The following is a 23,636-nucleotide window of genomic DNA, read 5'->3' on the forward strand; positions in this document are numbered from 1 at the left end:
GTGCACAACAGATTTGAATAAAATGAAAATTTGATTTTAATTATGAACTTAGCTTTCCGAGACAAAAGATTAGTAGTAATCAATTCCTAAATTTTTATATTTATATATCAAATTGTTTTTGTAACGTAGTCTACATATAGTAGTAAGATATATACTTAGTATTAAGGTGTAATTATATGTCAAGTTTTTGCAGTCCTTGATTGTAGTCCTAATTATTTTTATAATTTTTTTTAAGTAAATTTAATGTAATTCTTTATTTTGAGTATCCCTGTAACCGTATATGGCCATTTCGGCTTGGTTGTAAAATGAGTTAAATAAATAAATAAATAAAAGATGCCGACAACTGCAAACGTCCAAAAACAAATGTACTTTATTTGGAAAATGTACTTTTTATAACTAGACTTTCCAAACTAACTACTCGCAACGAAATTTTATAATCGATCAATAACGATAACCTCAAGAATTCTCTTGAAAGCCGTATATTAGAAAATGAGATATAATTTTACACCCAAAGATTTCTTTTAGTAGACACAGAACAAGAGTCTACTGAAAAAAGGAAAGCAGTCATGGTTTACCCAAAGAATTTTATTTAGTAGACATTGCACAAAAGTCTACTGAATAAAGGAAAGCAGTCATGGTTTACTGAAGTAGCAAACATTATCTGCTATTTTTTAAGCTCGATTGCACTAAAGCATGTTTTAGTTTGGCCGAAACGAAAAGTTAAACTAGGGGCTATTATAACACAAAAAAGTACGTCTTATATTCAGCATAGCAGCAAACAAAATGTTTGCTGATCGCATTTAGGAAATGTTTAGAATATTTGAGTGCAGGAATATACAAAAAAGTATTCTTGATTCTTAAATATACTTTGGTTAACATTTTAAAACATAAACATTTTCCTATTTATTGTTCCCTAGACCCTGAAGTACTAAACTGTAACAACAGACATCGACTGCTGTTTTTATCAGACTTTTTTCTATGAGTGTAGAACAACACTATTTCGTTATGTTCAAGTATCTTCAGTCATCATTGGAGTTTTTAATATTTTGTAATAGCCACTAGGTAGCTGTAGAAAATATTGAACATTTGCTACTCGTTTTCCACTCAATATTCACTAAAGTTGGTTAAATTAATGTCACGAAACCTTACAAAAATTTTGCAATATGCCAAAACATATTCAACTGTCATATTTTCCGAGTAATTTAGTCCTACAATAACCCAGTGTCTCTTAATACCCTGTATAACGTCATTCGGAATACTCTGTATGAAAGAATTCATCATAATTAAAATTCAACTGGAAAATTGGTATTGGTTGGAAATATAAGCTATTCCAAAATTTGAATAAGACATTTGGAAAGAATACCACTTTTTCGCTTTGATCAAAATCTTCAATATGGATTTATTATCTGCTTAACGACCTGCCTATGGCCAACACAATAAAATCCTTTTTTATCACTTTTTGGCTCAATTTCCTTACAGCTCGTATATATATTTGAATTATTACTATTATTTTTCTTGCAATACAGACTTTAAAAAAATAGTAAGCGGGTCACAATAAAAAAAAACTAAAGGAGAGTATGCATAAATATCTTACAAAGACATACAGAGCTTAATTACTATTAACAAAAAAATAATAATAATAATAAATAAATCTATTCATAACAGTAGCATAGCATATATTATTTCGAATTCAATAAAATGTCTCATTTGGACTTCAACACAGTACTCCTTTAATACTATATAAGATTCTTTGTGGATTCCATTTACTTACTTCATCTATTGATGTTGTCGTCTACGGTCTGGAAAATGAAGAAATTAAAGAACATTTTTTAGAATAACTAAGGAAGAATGATATGGAATGTGTTAATGCTTTATCGCATAAGAATAGCTTATTGATAGCTTAGGTTAACTTTCGTAATTATTTTTGTTAAAATGGAAAAAAAATATATACGTTAGCTAGTCTGCTATCTTACTTACATATTCCATATGCCAGTTAGCAACTTAACTACTTTTTGCTAACTGGCTACATGAAAATGACAGTAACATTAGTAATTTGAATAAAACTTTTGTATATGTTTGAAATATTTAATGATTTTTATAAAGAATAACAATAAAAGAATAAATAAATAAATACAGAGAAATGGTAATAATAAGTCTCCAAATAATATAGAAAAAATAATTTTAAGTTATAATTTATATAACTTTAAATTAGGGGTAGGTTCATTTAAAGATAATATATTGTAGTATTATATTTATTGTTTTTTTTTTATAACCACCACCATAAGATGAGGGTGCACCAACTTTGCCATTCCGTTTGTTACACATTGGTCCCAGATCCCATAAAGTATATATTCTGGGTACTTTAACCTAACCTAACCTTATCACAATGGACTGAATAGTCTAAGTGAGCCTGAATCTTAATCGGGCTGCCACTTTAACATAACCATATATTCGGGGTAATGATAAAATTTTGAGTATATCTAGCGATGTATTGAATTCACGCTAACAAATCTACCAAATTTAATTTTTTTTTTTGATCACCCGTGTAAAAATTGAGAGATCTAATCATGTCTAATAATATCAAAGTATATATAATTATATCTGCTCAGATATGGTTGTATATATAAATAGATCTACGGAGATATGTTATGTATAGCTGATGGAAAAGAAGTAATTCGAGATGCTGTTGAGTGTGAACTTTTTCTTCGCGAAACAAATGGGACCCAAAAATGATTGTAAATATGTAGATTAAAATTCCAATTATTTTTTCGATGTGCTTATACTAGTTCTACACTGACACAGACATTTTTTTCAGTTTTCAATATTGATTATACCTTAGTAAACCATATGTCTATGTTATAAAAATGTTCTTTTTTATTCAGTGTAGGCATGTATATGCACAATCTTATTATACTTCTATTTTTCCGTATACTTATACTCATATTTATAATTATTTTTTTCACTGGCTTTTAATCATGAACTAGATATTGTTGACTTTATTACCTTAAGCGAAGTATTTTTGATCTCGTATTTGAATAACGATCAGCTGTGAATTATTGTATGGAATATATGAATTTAAGGTGTATGATTTTGAGTTACTTTGTCTTTGATTCTACTTGGCTCCCCCCTATAATTACTTTTGCTACATTTGATGTCTTTTAATTATAATATGGGTCCGGTGGTTAGCAACAATACGTATTTGAAATCGAATTTACAGTGTTACGAATTTGGTAGTTTGAATGTAGCTCATTGGAATTGCAGGAGCATAAGGCCTTCCCCCCACTCTACGAAACTTGATGAACTTAAGTGTATTTTGAAGGATTCTGGTTTGGATATTATTGCGATATCTGAGACCTGGCTTAAACTTGATGTTCCGACACGTGCTGTCTCTATATCTGGGTACAAACTAGTGAGGAACGATCGAAGGAATACAAGAGGAGGGGGAGTTTGTATATATGTATCTAGGAAACTCAAGTACAAGGTTGTATTTACATCGTCCCTGCTAGGAAAGTGTGAGTCACTTTTTCTTGAATTTTCTTCTGGTGATGTCAAATTCTTATTTGGAGTAGTATACTTGCCTCCTCCTTGTGATCTGGAAACATTTGAAGAGGTACATCATGACCTTTTTATGAATTATTCAAGTTTAATTGTTGTGGGTGATTTTAACTGCAATATGTTTGATCCCTCTAAGTCAATTTTGTTACGAACAGTTTGTTCACGTCTTAATTTGTCGGTATTGCACAACTGTAAGCCTACGCACTTCGATCTGGCCCATGGTACTTTTTCGTTGCTTGACCTTATGTTGATCAGTAACTGCTCTGTTCGTTATTCTGATCAGTTGCAATGTCCGTCAATTTCTGATCACGCAATGTTATTTGCGTCATTTGATATTAGTATTAGGCATGTTGAAGAGTTTGTTGAGTATTATGATTACCAAGGTATTGACTGGGACGGACTACTGCATTACTTGTATGACTTTGACCCACATGCATTAGATGGTTTGGATGCTGACAGTGAATGCGATATTATTTCATCACTAATATGTGATCTGTTCATGTTTGTTCCGATTGTTAGAAGAAGGATTCGATACATAGGTGACGACTGGATGAAATCAAATGACATAGTATATGCTAAGTCTCTTCGGGATTTAGCATTTCGATCCTTTCAACATGATCCCAGTAGTGACAAATGGAAAATCTATTGTAGATATCGTAACAAGGCGAAATCAGTGATGCGTAGAGAAAGGTGGAAGTTTTTTTCTAGAAATTTTGCTCGTTTAGATTCCAATGGGTTATGGCGTGTACTGCGAGGTTCGGGATGTCTAGGTGAGGATGAAATGTTGTATGATGGTGATGTTGACGCTGTGAATAATTATTTCGTTGATGGAACTTCGACAGATTCAGGTGTTGATGGGTTAACTGATGTCAGTCTATTTACGGATTCGGATAATTCGTTTTCATTTAGATGTGTAGGTTTTCAGGATATTGCTATTGCTTTGGCTAAGGTGAAATCGAAATCTATTGGGGTGGATGGCATGTCCATTGAATTTTTACGCATTTTATTTCCTTATATATCGGATTTAATCTTGCATTTGGTAAATAGGATTTTGACAACGTCAAAGTTTCCTGCATCATGGAAGACAGCCCGCGTGGTACCTATACCTAAAGGTGGAGTGGTATATAGCCCCGAAGACTTGCGACCGATTTCTATACTGCCTGTTTTGTCCAAGATTTGCGAGCACCTCATGAAGGAACAGATATTGGCGCAAAGTTCTATACGGATTTTTGATGGACAGTTTGGCTTTAGAGGGGGTCATAGCGCTACAGCACTGGTGCTACATCTCACTGATTATGTTAGGGGCCATTTGAATCATGGGAGTTCTGGTGTGTTGGTTTCTTTAGACTTGACGAAAGCCTTCAATTCTGTTAACCATTTCACGTTGATTGAGAAACTTAGATATCAATTTAATTTTTCTTATTCAGCATGTAAACTTATCATGTCATATTTGAGTTGCAGGTTTCAGTTTGTTTCTATGAATGGAAAGACTTCGAGCATTCGCCACGTTAATAAAGGGGTTCCCCAAGGCTCGGTTTTGGGACCCTTGCTTTTCCTTTTGTATGTCAATGATCTTTCATCATGTTTGCTTGATGCACCCTGTAGATTGTTTTTATTTGTGGATGATGTTATGCTTGCGTTCCATTATGATATCACCTCTAAAACTGCTATAGAGGCGGATATTAACAATTGTCTGAATCGTATTTCGCGGTGGACGGATCGTAATTCATTGGTTCTAAATCCTCGTAAAACTAAGGCTATAAGATTTGGAGGTCGACATGATTTAGATATTTTCGTGGGTGGAACTAAGATTGATTTTGTTGAGTATCACAAATGCCTAGGCATTGTAATTGATAGCAGGCTTAGTTTTGAGACGCATGTGAATATGGTGAGAAGAAATGTTTATTCTGTTCTGCGTAGGCTTTATTCTGTAAATATATATCTCCCTTTATGGGTGAAGACTAGATTGGCCCGAGTTCTCCTTATGCCACATGTTCTGTATGGGCTTGAAGTTGTGTCAGGTACGTTTGATTACGTTCTGTTGAAGTTGCGGCGGATAGTTAATGATGTTGCGCGATTTGCCTTTAATCTGAGGCGACGGGATCATATATCTGAGTATATTGGGCGTTTCCTAGGCACTTCTTTTGATGACTACGTTCGATTAAGAAATTTACTCTTTTTTTATAAAGTAGTTAAGAGTGGAGTTCCTATTCTTGTTCGTACGATGTTTAATTTCTCGATGTCTAGTCGTAATACGCAGATAGTAATACCCAGAATTTTTAACTCTAAGTTTGAGAGGTCATTCTTGGTACGTGTTGCTCGATTATGGAATCAGTTACCTGTGGATCTCAGAATATTTTCACATACCAACAACGCGTTTCGTTTGAAGGTTTATAATTACTTTTTGCAAGGTTGAACGCATGTACATAGGGAAAATGACATGTTGCTAATCTGGACGTACTATTAATAATATGAAACTTACTATTCGAGGTAATTATGGTGGGGAACCAAAGAAAAATCAAAAGACTATATTAAATATAATATAATTTTTAGTTTTATATTTTTATCATTATATATAAGTTAGATCTTGGGCTATGTTTATTACCATGTAATGCATTTATTGGCCTTGTAGGCTTACGTGTTACTAATTAATGAATAAATAAATAAATAAATAAATAAATATATGATTAGATCTGATTCAAGATCTAATTATATATGTTGTTATATCTATTTATATCAGTCATATCTGGTAAGATCTAATTGTATATCTTCATATATGACATCATATCTAATTATATATACTATATATAGCTCCATATCTAATTATATATATATCGCATTAAATCATGAACCAGTTCTGTAACACGGATAAAAAAATATTTGTATATGTTTGTGTTTAAAAATAATGTGTTTGTTACGAGAATATTAACGTGATATACTTGGTTACAAGCACGTATGTTTGGTCGCACATCAAAACAAGTGGTGACCATAACCAACAATCTTTATATATTGCGACAGTTTCAAAAAACCCTTTTAAATATCATTTTGAAGTGTCTTCTAAAATGCTTAACTTTCAGACACAACTGTCTTTTTGTTTTCAAAAATGTCACCCCATAACTATCACCATTAGCAACGCCTGTTGTTATTAAATTTGAAAAAATATATCAAATATTTGATAATGCGAGTTTGATATTTTTATTTCATATAAAAATCTAATGTCTTCTCATTTTTCGAGGAAGATAAAAGAGTAAGAGAAGCTGTGATAAGGTAAGTTTATTGTTTTGTTGCTATTTTTATATATTGATGAAATGCAAATAAAAAAACCATAAAAAGACGTATAACTACGTCCAGTGACGAGGTAAGTTTTGTGTTTTGTTATTATCTATATAAATATAAAAATAAATGGTTTTTCTTTCAGGAAAATGAAATTGAGGTTCTGCAAAAGAAAATAAGGGAGACTGAGGATCAACTAGAAGCTCTAAAACAAAGCCAGGCTTTACCAGAAATTACGGTAGAGCAATCCGTCCAATGTAGTGATGATGAGGAGTAGCTTCTTGGCAGCAATTTTGATGAAAAGGTAAGTATCAAGAGCAAATCTAATAGTTGTCAAAAGTGTTTTGTTGGACCTACTTTTACTTTTTTTGAAACAATGAATTTAGACCAAATTAAATATTTTGCAATGCTCTGGATGCTTCCCATCCATAGGTTGATAAGATTTGATAGAAATATAAATGTTTTGTGGAATAATGAATAAAATGATTTCAACATAACCATGAATAATTAAGTAATTTTATTTTTGTTTCTTTAGAGATAATATGTATTGGGAACAACATATATTGTCGTGCCATAATTCACAACATGACATTGGGGACGTCCCACAAGGCTTCGCATGTGGCTCGCAAGTTGCTGGAAGGCGTATTCAAACGAAATGTACTTAAGAAAGCCACCCTCACTGAACAACCCCCAAGAGCACAGGGTTTGGAGACACAGTTAGAACCCGTTTTTGCCCTAAATTACAGGGCCAAAGAAGCTATTGTTGGTAAGTATACCCTTCTATAAATCTATAAATTTCAAATTAGCTGATAAATCTTTTTCTGTCTTTAGATTTGTCATTCCGGGTTGCGAAAGAGCGGAATTGGGAGCCACAATCGAAAAAAGACCTCGAGAGGGCAATGTCCCAACGTCTTGGCGAGATCAAACGACAAAAGTAGTAAATAGACCACTATTGTTTAACTTTTTCATTTTTTTGTTTTAATGAATTCTAAAACTTAAGTTACTTAACATACATAAAATGTACGATCTCAATAGTAATTTAAATAATACAGTTTTACCATTATTAATATAGTATATTATATAATTCGTTTTATTAAATAGCCCGTGTAAAAATTGGAGGATCCAATCCTATCTAATAATATCAAATTGGGTCTAATTGGATCTGTTCAGATATTGGTTCAGACATAATTAGGTATGCACATATATGCTATATATGGTGCTAGATCTGGTTAGATATAATTGCAGATCTCATCATATATAGTATAATATCTAATTATATCTGGCATATCTAATAATATATGCTTGGATAGGACCATATATAGCACTATATCTAATAAGATATGGTAGATATAACATCATATCTGACTATATATGGGGTTAAATACGGTCCAAAATATAAAAAAAAATCATGAACAAGTTAAAGATTTTTGAAATACACGTCTAAACCTCAATGCCATTATGTCAAATGTCAACGCCGTCAGGGGCATCACTTCTAAACAAATTTAACGCCAGACTAGCTGAGAAAATTAAGAAATTTAATATAATAGTTTTAAATGTGTTCCTTTGATAAAGTGTATATCGTTTCCTTTATTGCGGAGTTTATGTAGGTAAGTAGATTGTATTTGTTATTTCCTTAGTAGTCATTTTCATATTGTTTTACTATTTTCTAGATTTGGAAAAAAAGGAAACCTCAGTGATGTACTGGTTAACATGCCCGCCTTGCATTCAAAAGGTCACGGGTTCAATCCCAGTTCCGACCAACACCAAAAATTATTTCGGCGGTGGATTATCTCCTCGCAGTAATGTTGGTGACATTTCTGCTTCAAAGATTCTCTAAGTTGTTTCAGCGCAACGTGAAATGCCGATAGGACTCGATTATAGCAAGGAGGTCGCATGTTATTGAGCTAATTATTGAATCGAGCAGCAGTCAGTGATAAGTGAGATGTTGATCACTGTGATGTCATGATGGTCTGAATAGTATGTATGAGCCTAAAATAACAGCCTATCGCTATACCTAACCTAATCCCGAATACACTTTAAATGTGAGTATTAAAAGCAACATAAAATTATATGGCAATTTTTATTGCAACTTAAAGAAGAATGATCCAAAACAATACTAATACTTGCTTACATAGTTCAATATATTCCCATATTTGTTTATTCCTATATTTGTTTAATAATTGTTTTTTTACTTAATTTCATTGCAGATTTCCTTAACGCTGTAATACTTTAGTCGCGTGTCTAAGTCCAAAGCAGAAGAAACAAACGAAAAAACCCTTGGACAACACTCTAACTCAACTGTCAATACTCTTAAATAGCTTTGATGGATCAATTTAAATTAAACATATTTATTATGCACATACTTTTTGTCTGTATTATTAAATAAAACAATTGATCTCATTTTATATACAAATTATGGGCTTTTATGTGTTGAAAGATCTCGAAAGATACAATTGTATCAAATAATATACAATTATATCAAATTAGATCTGATTAGATGTGTCTCATTTTTGAGATCTGATCAGATCCAATTTCATAGTATTTAGATCTGACCAGATATAACCATTTTTCGGATCTGCTCAGATCTGACCATATCTTGGCTCAGATCTAACCATATCAAATCAGATCCCCCAATTTTTACACGGGAGGGTAATATTATATGTAACGGGGAAGTGATAAAATTATATATAATTAGATATATTAACATCTAATTATATCAGATTAGATATAATTAGATGTGGGCCAAATTTGAGATCTGGTCAGATCTAACTCCTTTAGAATTAGATCTGATCAGATATTACCATTTTTCGGATCTGACCATATCTGCCTAGATATACTACCGTATCTAATCAGATATGGCGGCAGATCTAATAATATCTGGTCAGATCCACCAATTTTTACACGGGCAACTTTGTTATTAGTTATAAAATATTTTTCTTCGAATGAATGAATGATCCCTCCTACTATCGACAATTTTTTTGGGTGAATAAATATCAATTGAATTGTAAATGAGTCGAATTTTACATGTAGTCTACAAAACGGGAGAACTTACTCACAATGGACCGTATGAAATACCACGAAAATTTAAGAAAATAAAAGAAATTGAATTTTGTCAAAATTTTATTTCTATAGAAAATTTTGTCATAATTTTATTTCTATAGAAAATTATATCACAATTTTATTCCTATAGAAAATTTTATCACAATTTTATTTCTATAGAATATTTGAAAAAATTTTATTTCTAGATGAAATTTTGTCAAAATGTTATTTATATAAAAAATTTTATTTCCATAGAAAATTATGTCAAAATTTTATTACTATAGAAAATTATGTCAAAATTTTATTTTTATAGAAAATTCGCTCTTATATATCTACCGATGAGGACGAAAAGTCCGGCCTTGACTTATTTATACACACAATTCTTATACCCTGCGCCACACTGTGGAACAGGGTATTATAAGTTAGTGCATATGTTTGCAACACCCAGAAGGAGACGAGTTAGACACATAGTGTCTTTGGCAACAATGCTCAGGGTGGACGCCTGAGTCGATATAGCCATGCCCGTCTGTCCGTGAACACTTTTTTGTAGGTCGCAGTTTTAGTCCAATCGACTTCAAATTTGGCACAAGTATGTGTTTTGGCTCAGAATAGAACCCTATTGATTTCGGAAGAAATCGGTTCAGATTTAGATATAGCTCCCATATATATATATATATTTCGCCCGATATGGACTTATATGTTCCCAGAAGCCAGAGTTTTACCCTAATTTGCTTAAAATTTTGCACAAGAACAACAATTAGTACTATAGTCAAGTGTGCCAAATTTTATTGAAATCGGTTCAGATTTAGATATAGCTCCCATATATAGCATTCGCCCGATATGGACTTATACGTTCCCAGAAGCCAGAGTTTTACCCCAATTTGGTTGAAATTTTGAACTAGGAGTACAATTAGTAGTGTAGTCAAGTGTGCCAAATTTTATTGAAATCGGTTCAGATTTATATATAGCTCCCATATATATCGTTCGCCCGATTTACACTCATATGGCTACAGTGGCCAATCTTTTACTCCGATTTAGTTGAAATTTTACACATGGAGTAGAATTAGCATTGTAGCTGTGCGTGGCAAATTTTGTTGAAATCGGGTAAGATTTAGATATATCTCCCATATATAGCATTCGCCCGATTTACACTCATATGACCACAGAGGCCAATTTTTAACTCCGATTTAGTGAAACTTTGCACAGGGAGTAGACTTAGCATTGTAGCTATGCGTGCCAAATTTGGTTGAAATCGGTTCAGATTTAGATATAGCTCGGCCCCGCCCGACTTAAGACTTTTCTTACTTGTTTTTTAACTGATTCAATCACGTAATTAATTGATCCAATTAATTTTTTTATTGAAATGTCTTCAATCACTGAAATGATGGTATCAATTGAAAAATTAATTGATACTATTAATTTTTGTGATTGATATTTGTTTCAATTAAAAATTTTGATGAATTAATTAAATGTTTAATTGAATATTTTTTAAAACTGAATTAAGACTTTAATTGGAAAAATTTTCGTGATTTTTTTTTTTTTTTTTTTTTTTTTTGTAGGCATTAGAAGTTACAGGCACATAAAACCAAGCGAAGAGTTTCCAAGAGGGAGTGATGTCCCCAGTTTAGTTATTTTATAGTTTATCATATCGATCGAAATACACATTGAGGAGTGTTGATAGCTACTCAACTCACTTCCGATTCTTCAACATCTGGCGGGACCAAACATTTTGTTAGTGCTTCAGATGTTCTGGTCCAGCATAATGGATGTTCTGGTCCAGCATAATGGCGACTCACGAATATTTTTTAGTCGAATTTTTCATTTCCGTTCAATCCCAAAAATCCTATCTATATAGAATGACAAAGTTAGTGTACCCCATACCAAATTGGAAATCGTAAACTTGAAGTTATACACAAAATATAGAAAGTATTACAAATAATGTCAATAATATTGAAAGATGGTTCTACTTACTGTTTCCATTAGAAGGGCTTAAGGCATGACTACTGGAATGACGTTTAATTTTGGAACGTATCAATGACGCCGATGTATCTAAACTATCAACAAGTGAATCGTTATGGGTACTTTCATTTAATATTGAATCACTATTGGAAGTTTTGGTCTTGGAGGTATTGTTTTCATTTACAACATCATTATTGTTCACAGGCAATGACTTGTAGCGTTGGAATGAGGTTCGAGGTTTTTTCGTCTGAGTTGCTTGTGCAATAACCTCATCCAAAGATACAAACCAATCATCGGGACAGTCATCTTCGAGGAATTTCATATAGAAAGAGGAACGTTTCTCTTTCTTCGATGAAGTGGATGCGGAAGTGGGTGGTGGTGATGCTTTCCTTACTATGGGAGACGAGTATGTAGAGGTTTTATCACTGTTTAAAAAAGAATTGTTCGAACCCTTTGTAGAGCTGGATTTTTCCATTGGTGGATCTTTTTGAACATTTAGTTTTGATTCGATTTCTTGTGTAGCGGCTAGCAAAAAACAGTCTTCATCCGAGTCATTGAAGAAGTCATTAAGAGTTTTTGATGCCTTGCCGGTAGTGTCCGTTGGAGATGGCACTTTCACTGTCGATGCAGTATTTGAGCATGTTGACATCTCAATATCTGATGCTGTTAAGGTACTCGATAATGCTACTTCATTTTTTTCACAGCTATTGTTTAAAATAGATCCCGATTTTTGCGTTCCAGCGCCTTTCAATTGTTCCTGTAGCCTAGCACATCTTAGCTTCAGTTTTTGGTCGGCCCGAGACTTTTCAACTTTCCTCATTTGCTGTTCTCTTAAGGCATCGTATGCCATTCGTTGCTGATACGTGTCGATGCGAGTTCGTGCACTTGTTACCTCGGTACTACTGGAACCAGCAGACGTAAAACTACTATCTGCTGCATAAGCAGAGTCTGGAGTTCTCGTTGTAACTTCTTCCTTTGAGCCAGCAGAATAGCGACTCCATTTCCAACCTACCTCAGGACTATCAATGGCTAATGTCTGTGATAGCAAACAAGACGGAGAAAAGCTGCTGTCAAATATCTTAGGCGAATAGTCACCACAATCATCCACATACATTCCATTTTTCTTATGTGGTGGTGTACAGCATTCGATGCCGCCATCCGAACATACCGATAACACAGAAGGTGATCTGGGTACTTCCATTATAATATTGGAATCACGATTATTTGAGGCTGTAGTTTTAATAACATTCTGTGGGGATGCTGTTTTAGAAGTTTTTAATGTCATTAAATCTGTAGTTTACAATATGGAGTAAATATCCTTACCACTATGTCGCTTTTTATTCAAGCGCGTAGTCAAAGACAATGAAGACTTTCTTTGCATTTTTGGGGTATTAGTATCCATTACTGTAGAGTTTTATATATCACTTTTATTAATGCTTTTATTGTGCGGCTATGATATTCTGGGAAATAAAATGTTTTGTCTTCAACAAGTTAATTCCTTTTATATCGTCGGCTCACTGAGAAAGTTGGTGGCAAAATATTGGTAATAAACCATAACCATTAAACTTTTAATTCATTTGATAGTCATTGTTTGTTTAATACATTAATGGAGGTCTATTTAACAGAATATAATGATAATTACTTGAAAACAATTTTCCAAACAAATGCGGGAAACAAACAATGGGCACATGTCAAACACAAACCCCAAAGCCGATTACATCATAAAGGCGGTATATGTGAGCGGTTAATGGGCATTTAAACACAAACAGGATAAGTGACGCTCGACTTTTGCCCCATTCACAATGAAGGATTTTGTACTTTAAACCCGAAAAAAGTTGGTTGCAATTAAATCACTGCCATATGCATTGTAGCATCATCCCTGCCAGCATTTCAAAGTTTCATTTCATCCTCATCGCCCCTGCCACCATTTATTGAATTTGACGTCACTTCTGAGAAACCCCACAGTCGTATACGACATCCAAAAGTCGTCGCAAAAGTTCCCTCACTATTGAGAAATTGTACCACGGCAAGTTATTACAAGAAAGAATCGCATGAGTCCAATTATTAGGTGCCTTTTTAGATAAATTTAGAACGACGCCAATAAACATGATGTCTAATGTGATTTTATGCGGCGTTCTCACCAAGCATGTTTGAAATGTTTTCCCTTTATGAGCATTTCAAAACGAGTCGTTTTCCCCATACAAAAAATCAAGCTCAAAACACAAATTTTCCTCAAAACAACGTTAGTTTTATAATGTAAACCCCCCTTAAGGTGAGTACTATGTTCAGTTTTTTCACCACAACACTAAAGGCCGGTATGCACCTCTAGCGAAATTTTCGGTAGCAAAAATTTATTTAAGTCTACAACATAAAACAGGGATGTGTACACAAATTTTAAACCAGCTAATCGCTTTTAAAAATTGTTAATATATGTTCCAAATATTCCTCAAATAAATTGTTTATTATTTACAGACCTTTTAAAACGTTTACGCACACAATGATTGTAATAAATTAAATGTTTGCTGCCAAAATATGCTTTTGACAACCCTGTTATTTTCATTAGAGGTGCGTACCAGCTTACGAAATTGAATGCATTTCTTATGGGAATGAAATTTTTCGCTAGAGGTGCATACCGGCCTTAATGCGCTTTATGCGCTTTACAGACTATCAGTTATTCCGGACGGAATGTCGGTGTTTGTAAAGAATCTTACAGTGTGTCGGATCGATACGACTTGTCGGCGATGATTAAATAATCGGTAAATGTGTTATCGATCCCATAAACATGCAGCAGTATTGATTATGCCTTCGGACTTAACTTATACTGTGCACAATATATGGGATATGTTCGACATGAGCACTGTCGTCCGGAATAACTGATATTCTGTAAAGCGCATTACAGACTATCAGTTATTCCGGACGGACTGTCGGTGTTTGTAAAGAATTTTACAGTGTGTCGGATCGATACGACTTGTCGGCGATGACTAAATAATCGGTAAATGTGTTATCGATCCCATAAACATGCAGCAGTATCGATTACGCCTTCGGACTTAACTTATAATGTGCACAATATGTGCGATATGTTCGACACGAGCACTGTCGTCCGGAATGTCGGTGTTTGTAAAGAATCTTATAGTGTGTCGGATCGATACGACTTGTCGGCGATGACTAAATAATCGGTAAATGTGTCATCGATCCCATAAACATGCAGCAGTATCGATTATGCCTTCGGACTTAACTTATAATGTGCACAATATATGGTATATGTTCGACACGAGCACTGTCGTCCGGAATAACTGATAGTCTGTAAAGCGCATAACTTGCAACTTGTAACTCAACATCAATCTTTTATTAATGCATAAAAATGTGTTAAATGGGAAAGTCGTATAAATGTTATATTTATGAGAATGTTGTTTTAATTTATAAATGTTTAATAAAATTAATAAACATCTAAATAAAATCAATAAATATCTAAACCACAATGATTCTTTTACAACTATCTTAAAATGCACTTTCTCTGATTGTGAAGGGGCTCTTATTGGCGTCGTTCTAAATGTATTAATGCGCTTTACAGATATCAGTTATTCCGGACGGAATGTCGGTGTTTGTAAAGAATCTTAATGCGCTTTACAGACTATCAGTTATTCCGGACGACAGTGCTCGTGTCGAACATATCCCATATATTATGCACATTATAAGTTAAGTCCGAAGGCATAATCGATACTGCTGCATGTTTATGGGATCGATAACACATTTACCGATTATTTAGTCATCGCCGACAAGTCGTATCGATCCGACACACTGTAAGATTCATTACAAACACCGACATTCCGTCCGGAATAACTGATAGTCTGTAATGCGCATTAAACCTCATACACATTACACATACCTTAACTAGATTTCAACTGTCAGTTGCCTTATAAAAATGGGATTTAAAATCCACTTTTAGTAGATTTCGAGCCTAATGTGAATGAGCTATTACAGTGTGTCGGATCGATACGACTTGTCGGCGATGACTAAATAATCGGTAAATGTGTTATCGATCCCATAAACACTCAGCGAGCACTGTCGTCCGGAATAAATTATAGTCTGTAATGCGCTTAAAAAAGGCACTTAATAATTGCACTCATGCGATACTTTTTCATAGTGACTTGGCGTGGTATAACTTCTCAATAGTGACGGCGCTTTTCCGACGATTTTTAGATGTCATATAGAAAAGAACCTAAAAAGTACATTTTGCTGGCAAAATGCAAAAAAGTGCGCATTTTTTTCTAATATTGGTTCTACCTGGTAAGTGTACTCCGGCTTTTATTAGTAGGCTTTGATGTTTTCACATCTCCGGAAGGTTAATATATTTGCCCAAGGCATATTCCCTGCCAACATTTTTGGAATTTGACGACACTTCTGAGAATCTCCACCACGTCGAAAACAATCGTATACGATATCAAAAACTCGTCGGAAAAGCGCCGTCACTATTGAGAAGTTGTACCACGCAAAAGTTACTACAAAAAGGTTTCGCATGAGTGCAATTATTAGGTGCCTTTATAGATCAATTTAGAACGACGCCAATAAGGGACCCTCCAAACAATCAGAAAAAGTGCATTTTAAGATAGTTGTAAAAGAATCATTGTGGTCGAGTAAAACACGTTTGTTTAGATATTTATTAATTTGATTAAACATTTACAAATTCTTAAAAATATAACATTTATACCACTATTGTTATGTGCGTGTTTATTCTAAAGTTCAATATGGCCGTCCGACTAGCTATGGCGGTCTCTTTGGGCGAAGTCCTCAACCCGCCAACATTGAACACACAGCACAAACATTGAAAAGAGGGAATTACGAAGACAAAATTTACTGACACTGGGGAAAACACCGATATAGAGGCCTTGATGTCGAGCCCCTCGCTCGCCCGCCCAACCTAGGTCCAAAACTGCCCTCGCCACGATTATTGGACCCCCGAATACCACACACCGAACTCACACACTTACCTCATTCCTTTGCCCCCTTATTTGTTAATTACCAACACATATTGTTTCGTTTCATAAATTACAACATACTAAATTTATTGTTTCTTTAAAGAACAGATAATGGTACTAATCCTAACTCGCTTTATGCTCCTTATCCTAATATTACAATTTCAAAAACTTACAAAACCAATTAACAATAAAAAAAACAAGTGAAGAACAATATCTTTCTAACACTAAGTTTCTGGCTCACTATTTAGGACAAACAACACGATTCCTAAAGCCCTTGCTCACAGCGCAAATATCCGCGCTAATATTTTACTCTACTTTCCTATTAAAAGAGCTCTCTTAACAGACTTTTCTGCACTTCTTACTTCCAGCAGTAATAACGCCAAACAAAACGAACAGGGACTACGAAATCTAATTGATTCCCTAAGCCTTTATTTCAATAAAACACCAAGATATTATTCCCCTTACAATCAAATAGTCAAATCCTAACTTTACTTATGTACTAATCACTATATTCCTATCTCTACTGCTACAAAGATTTTCTTCTAAATTTTGTTATGCCTTCTTTTTTTGTTATACTATATCATATATATTTCCTGGTTATTATTTATCCTTATTTTTTTTTATACGTATTTCAGGTGAAAATTTGTTTGCGGAACAACGATTACAGCATATAAACGGACACACACAAATTGGTAAGGTACTTTCTTTACCTGTTTTACGCAGTCAGGCTTTTAATAAAGTAATATCTTGTTTCTTCTTCTTTCCAGCTTTCCGTACGGTGGCAGTAATTCAATTTATATGGATCTTCATTCAAATCCCACCACGGTCAAACATCAGCTTACTTGGCCAGGAATGATATGATCACGCTTGCGTAGTGTCCGTCCAATAATCGGGAAATTATGTCTATGGAGCTTTTTGCCGATACCAGAGACTCAATCCGCCAAAACCAAAAACTGCCACCGGCCCTCTGTACAGCAACGAAGGCCAGTGTGAACGTCACAATTGCAGGTGTTGTTTCTATTCACACAAAAAAAAAAACATACACAGAAATTCAACAAGCTACTCTAATGCATCCAGAGGACTAAGTTTTACTCACTTTATTATGGCAATATTATATTTATTATTCAATATTAGTATAGTACAAGTTAATATAAACACATTCATGCCACTTCTATTAACAAAATTATGCTGTTTCTTTTATTTCAATTCTTCTGTTTCAATTCAATCGATTTACCACTGTCACTGTCCGCTCAGCAATGGCTACTTCATCTCTTGCCATTGGTTTATATACCCCCTCTCACCAGACGCCAACTTTCCACGATCGACCATTTTTCCCATTTTCTTTCGGCCATATTTTCCTTTTTTCCCAAAAGCAAATGTCTGTCCTAGGCATTTTCTCCACCAGGGTTGATATTGTCTACCGTGAATCATCAAGATTATTTCAAATTAACGGACACCCCTGTCCGTTTGTCCATTATAATACGCAATCATTCTCACTGCATTTACTACCCAGCAGACCTCTTGAATATTTTTCCTAAATACCCCATATCCATTGATATCTATATCCAAAACAACTTTATGAGCCATCACCATCACCTTCTTGGCTTGAATATTCATTTACCTGCCAACGTTTGAAAACATGTCGATTTCAAATATTTTTCACATGTCCCAACTTCTACCCAGTACCTGCAGTATTTCGATATAATTTCCGAACACTTCCAGTGTTATCGATACCGTGCAAACTGCAACCAACTTCACTATCCGCCATTACGATCACATTGCCTACCATACAAGACAGACCACTCTAATAGGAAAAGATTTTCTTTTTGACAAAAAGAAATATCTTTTTCCCCTCCACATTGTTCTCACGCGTTACACCGCAAATTGCCTCGTACTTCCTGGCCTCATACAAATTGCTGGCCAATTTGGAACTGCAGGCAAACCATCAATTTCTTTGGAACAAAGCATATCCTCGCTGAACAAATTCATTGTCGCACCAAATTCAGCATTCATTGGTGTCTCAGCCATCCTCCAGGGACCGGCTGGCCAATGACCTGCAACAAAACATCGGGGACGACGAGGAATCGACGACGTGATCGATGGGCAGGTAAGATATGAACGTGGGGAACTCCCACCCCTGTCCAGTCTCATGCCGGGCATTACAGTTCCTCAAAATGAACTACCCTGGTAAGTCCATATGCATTTTTTTCCTAACCTTTTCTAACCATATCCCATCAATAGGGTGTTCGCCAGTGCGTAGAAGCAAAACGCTTTTATCCGGGTTGCCAGTGCACTTCAATAAAACATAACTAAATGGTCATCTACTCTTACGTTAGCAGTGTAGGCACTACCCACAGAACTCAGCAATATTGTCAACTCTACCGTATCCCATGCTGCCACCTGATACTATACACTACCCACGGTGATGTATACAACAAACATATGGTCAGCCAACTATGAGTTTATGACTACGGCCCTTTTTGCCACATTAACACCCAGGTACGGCAATTCCCAGTAATCACGTCCGTGTGTTGTCATGTATGTTTATATGCTTGTGTTCAATAAAAAAAACACCCCGTATGATCACCCCCTTGTTTGTGTCGTCTACTTGTTGCCTTACTAACATCGTAAACAAGATGTGTACTTGTATGTCGTTCAATACACAAATCACTGGAAATCTTCTTTCCTCTCTTTTTACGCCAATTGACTTAACCGAATACCATCCCCGGTAGTGCATTTGAATTTTTGCCAGTACACCATAGTTGTGGAAAGCCAGTACCTATGTTCTGTAATTTTCACATTAACAATTTACTCACATAGTATGTCAAAAATAAAACGAAAACAATTGCAATGTAAACAAAATTTCGTAATTTCAAAGATTTGTGGTTAACATATCTTGTATTAGGATACTATAACAAGCCATAAAAAAAAACAAAAATCAAAAAAAAATTTTTACATTTTCATAGGCTTATGAGGGGAGTAAATGATATTGGATATTTGATATGCAACCCAAAAATTTATAATTTCTTTTTTTATCGTTTGTTTGTTAACAGGGATTACCACCAGAGCCATATTTTACAGCCATTTGGGTCCATAATATTAACATTTACATGCAGCTTAGTCTCTTTTTACGATTATCAACATTTTCGGCGACTTTTCTTTGATTATTGCCATGTCATTGGTATTGGTAGATTAAAATCAAGTTATTTCAAATAATCTCGCTAACGAAATTCATACAATTCCATATCGAAAATCGAATGAAATTTTAAGATCGTAAAAACGGGGAAAATGTTAACAATGAATTTTCGAACGATATTGATTTTGTTATTGTTTAACAGTTATGGCTTTACATAGAAAAAACCCAATAAAAATCTAAACATAACGTAAATAAAATCACGGTTTCAATAACCTGGACATTTGAAGATGTGAAAACAAATGTCTTTGTTTTCATAGGAATTCCTAAAAATACATAATATTTTTTTTTTATGGCTATACAATTTTCTTATGGAAAAATTCCTTTGGCTGAACAAAAAGGTTCCTTTGCTATTTGCACGTCTTAAAATAACCAGCCAATGGCTCAATTTTTTCGCAACCCTTTTTGGATCGTGTTTTCCAAAGGCCAAAAGGTCTTTGTCTTGCTTTGTTTTGTCTTTAATTTGTTTAGAATTTTTCTTTTCTCGATGCGAGGAATTCTCCTAACAATACAGAACATAGGTACAGGATTGCCAAACGTTTCAGAACTCTTGTTCAGTATTCTTGCTCGACTGAAACTTTCCCCTAATGTACCCATTTACATTCCTCGGTGAGGTGGTTACATTCACACAAAACCAAAATAATTTTTTGGCACAATCTCGAAACTTATTGATCCAATTTATTCCCAAATGAAATGCCTTCAATCACCTAACAGTTAATATCTAATTTTTTGTGATTGATTCTACTGTTTCAAGTAAATTCATTGAATCAATTATAATTCAATTACTCCTGAAAACTTTCATGAACATTTCTAAAACTTTGGAAATTTAATTGAAATCCTAATTGAGGATACTCTGGTGAATCGTACCAAATAGACATTTCGCCTGATCGTCCGTCAAAGTTGTTAACGATGGCCCTGAATGCACTTAACATTTCATCCTCCCTAAACGGAAATTCTTCTGATTCAATTACAATACCCTCCGCTCATAGAAATAAGTCTGCTAAAAACAGCAGTCGATGTCTGCTATTATATTTTTGAAATTCAGGACCTAATGAACCATAATTTATAAATTTTTTGGATTATAAAATTTTCCCCAAAGCATTTTTAAGAACCAAATATAGTTTCTGGAATATTTTGCAATGTAATATACATAAGTTCATAAATACGATCAGCAACCATTTTGTTTGCTGTTATGCCTCAATTCGATAAATATCCACATTTCCGGTCAAACATATAGATCTTCATAACTTTCATTTTAATTATCTTTGGATAGCTCTCCAGTTAACATTTTTATTTCATGCAAAACATGTTTTAGTTTTAATCGAGCTTAAAAAAAAGAAAATATTTGCTATTTCAACAAACAGTGACGGCTATACCCTTTTCATCAGACTTTCTTCTGAAAATACAAGTTTTACTTTGTTGGTTGGTTGGTTTCCAAATTTATATTTTTATAGAAAATTTTGTCACAATTTTATTACTATGGTCATCTTTTTCTAAGTTATATTCCTATAATAAAAATTGTCAAAACTTTAATTCTATAGAAAACTTTTACTTTTATTAAAAAAAAAGTTTGTAGCATTTTTATTCGTAGAGAAATTTTTGTCAAAATTCTATTCCTATTGCACATTTTGTCAAATTTCATTTCTATATAAAAAAAAAGTTTTTTAACATTTGATTTCTGAAGAAAATTTTGTAAACATTTTATTTCTATAGAAATTCCTGCAAAAACGTTAAATTATAGAAAACTTTATCGAAAATTTTCTTCTTTCTCTCAGTAAATGAATCGGGCAGAACTCAGTGATCAGGGAGAAGTTCATCAATGTGGTATCCAACGGAATGAATAGTTTAAGTGAACCTGATACATCGGGCTGCCACCTGACCTAACGTAGAATATTCAGTTCACTTTGAAATCAATAGCATTACGACGAACACTAAACCGCCGCCGAAAATCTTGTTTTTGTGTTTGATGGAAACAGGGATTTGTATGTTAGGCTAGAATGCTAACCATTCCCCCGGGTTGGACAACGTTTAAAAAAAAAATAATTCCTGAAATTCTGTAATGGTTACCTATCTGGTTACTAGTTATCTAGATAAAGATCTATTGTTTCCTTGACCTTTAGTGTCTAATGTAAATGCCAAAATTTTACTATAATTCCTTTAAAGTGTAGTCTCCAGAGCTTAATTTCCGTCCTAAATTCTCACTATTCTATTTCCCAACTATGCACTTGAGTCATTGCTGCTTTAACATTTTAATTTCATACGACTAAAATTTTCCATTCAACAAAACAAAACACTTTTCCTGTCATTGCTATTGTCGTCATTTGTGATTCAATGAGATTTTTATGCGGCTTTTTCACTCATCATTATTCAGTTGGCAATCTTGCAATCAGACAACTTGGTAAACGGAATGGTGATCTTCACGTTGAACGACAAAACAAAATGATATAAAAATTGCAAAATCCATAAATGTAACCTAAAGAAAACTCGTATGAATTTTTCTTGCTATATTTTTTTTAGTGTAACTCCCTGGTTTTTGTGGCAGAGAATAGATATGTGTGTATATTTTTCTTTTTGTACGTGGGTTTCCTTTCAAAATAAAAAAAAATAACTAATGCAATTTTTCCAGTAACCCGATTCTCAGGTCCAATGTACCGAAGTTATCTTTTTAAGTCTTTAGCGTGACATGTGCCAATTGCTTTCCCCCTCATATCCTCTAGAGCATACATATTATTGCCGATTGGTTTTACAATTCTGCATTTTATGAATTTGCGTGCGAACTTTGCATTGAAGTTTTTTCCGAAGTCACTCAATACATAGTTCCTCTTGTATACTTCTTGTCCGGGTGTAAAGGTAACAACTCGTGCCCTTGCGTTATATCTTTTAGCGCTTTGTTCGAAAGCATTATGCATGTTCGTCTTTATCTTCTCACGAATGATTTCCAATTTATCTTTCCTGTTTAATTGTGTTATCTCATGATCGGTCATCGAATGCAGTTTCTGAGCAAGTTTATAGTCTGTCCCGTGGGTATACATATTGTAGCCAAACAGTGCAAAGAATGGAGTTACTCCAGTTGCACTATGAACCGACGTCCTAAGTGCACACTCTATCTCCGTCAAGTATAGATCCCACTCCCGATGATCATTTTCCAAGTAAGCTCTTATGGCAGCTAACACGGATTGGTTTACGCGTTCTGACGCATTTGATTGAGGAGAGTAGGGAGCCGTTTGGATATGGTTAATTCCATATGTTTCAATCATGTCCTTAAACGCTTTCGAGATAAACTGAGCGCCGTTGTCACTATGTATGGTCTCGGGTACCCCAAACTTCCGAAAAATGTCTTCAATCATAAATTTTACCACATTTATTGCCGTTGCCTCACGCATTGCCTTCAAAAATGTGAATTTACTGAAATGATCTACTACGATGAAAATGAAACAATTTCCACTTTTCGATCGTGGGTATTTTCCCAGGAAATCAATATACAATTTTTGAAAGGGGCGTTCGGTAACTACCTCGTTTCCTATCGTTGGCTGCGTATTTTCATTTGTCGGTTTGGTCTCCTTGCACACTGTACACTTAGAAATGTATTCACGTACTTGCTTCGCCATCTTTGGCCAATAATATTTTTCCCTTAAACGATA

At 34.2% G+C, this 23,636-nt stretch overlaps 1 protein-coding gene and 1 long non-coding RNA gene across 6 annotated transcripts in view; one reads left to right on the forward strand and one right to left on the reverse strand.

The window, feature by feature from the left end:
* The window catches only part of LOC142221838 (uncharacterized), a 236,209-nt gene that overhangs the window by 206,464 nt on the left and 6,109 nt on the right, over window positions 1-23,636 (forward strand). For 2 of the 4 annotated variants that reach the window (XR_012718217.1, XR_012718214.1), the window contains exons 1-3: window positions 17,370-17,494; window positions 17,570-18,989; window positions 19,044-19,301. This is a non-coding gene — a long non-coding RNA (uncharacterized LOC142221838). Of the gene's footprint in view, window positions 1-17,369; window positions 17,500-17,569; window positions 18,990-19,043; window positions 19,302-23,636 lie in introns of those variants that run through there. The other 2 variants (XR_012718216.1, XR_012718215.1) reach the window with 2 other exon arrangements.
* On the reverse strand, window positions 1,367-13,521 carry LOC142221837 (uncharacterized). 2 transcript variants are annotated; one of them, XM_075291668.1, is made up of 4 exons: window positions 13,150-13,521; window positions 12,277-13,086; window positions 11,839-12,219; window positions 1,367-1,799 (listed from the first exon to the last, which is right to left on the reverse strand). In XM_075291668.1, the coding sequence occupies exons 1-4, from the start codon at window positions 13,226-13,228 to the stop codon at window positions 1,777-1,779; spliced, it is 1,293 nt and encodes a 430-aa protein (XP_075147783.1). In that variant the 5' UTR covers window positions 13,229-13,521; the 3' UTR covers window positions 1,367-1,776. The 2 variants fall into 2 exon arrangements, with proteins under 2 accessions (XP_075147783.1, XP_075147782.1); XM_075291667.1 differs by having other exon boundaries at window positions 11,839-13,086.

This window comes from Haematobia irritans, chromosome 1 (genome assembly GCF_050003625.1).
Source record: "Haematobia irritans isolate KBUSLIRL chromosome 1, ASM5000362v1, whole genome shotgun sequence".
In the NCBI taxonomy this organism is placed as follows: domain Eukaryota; kingdom Metazoa; phylum Arthropoda; class Insecta; order Diptera; family Muscidae; genus Haematobia; species Haematobia irritans.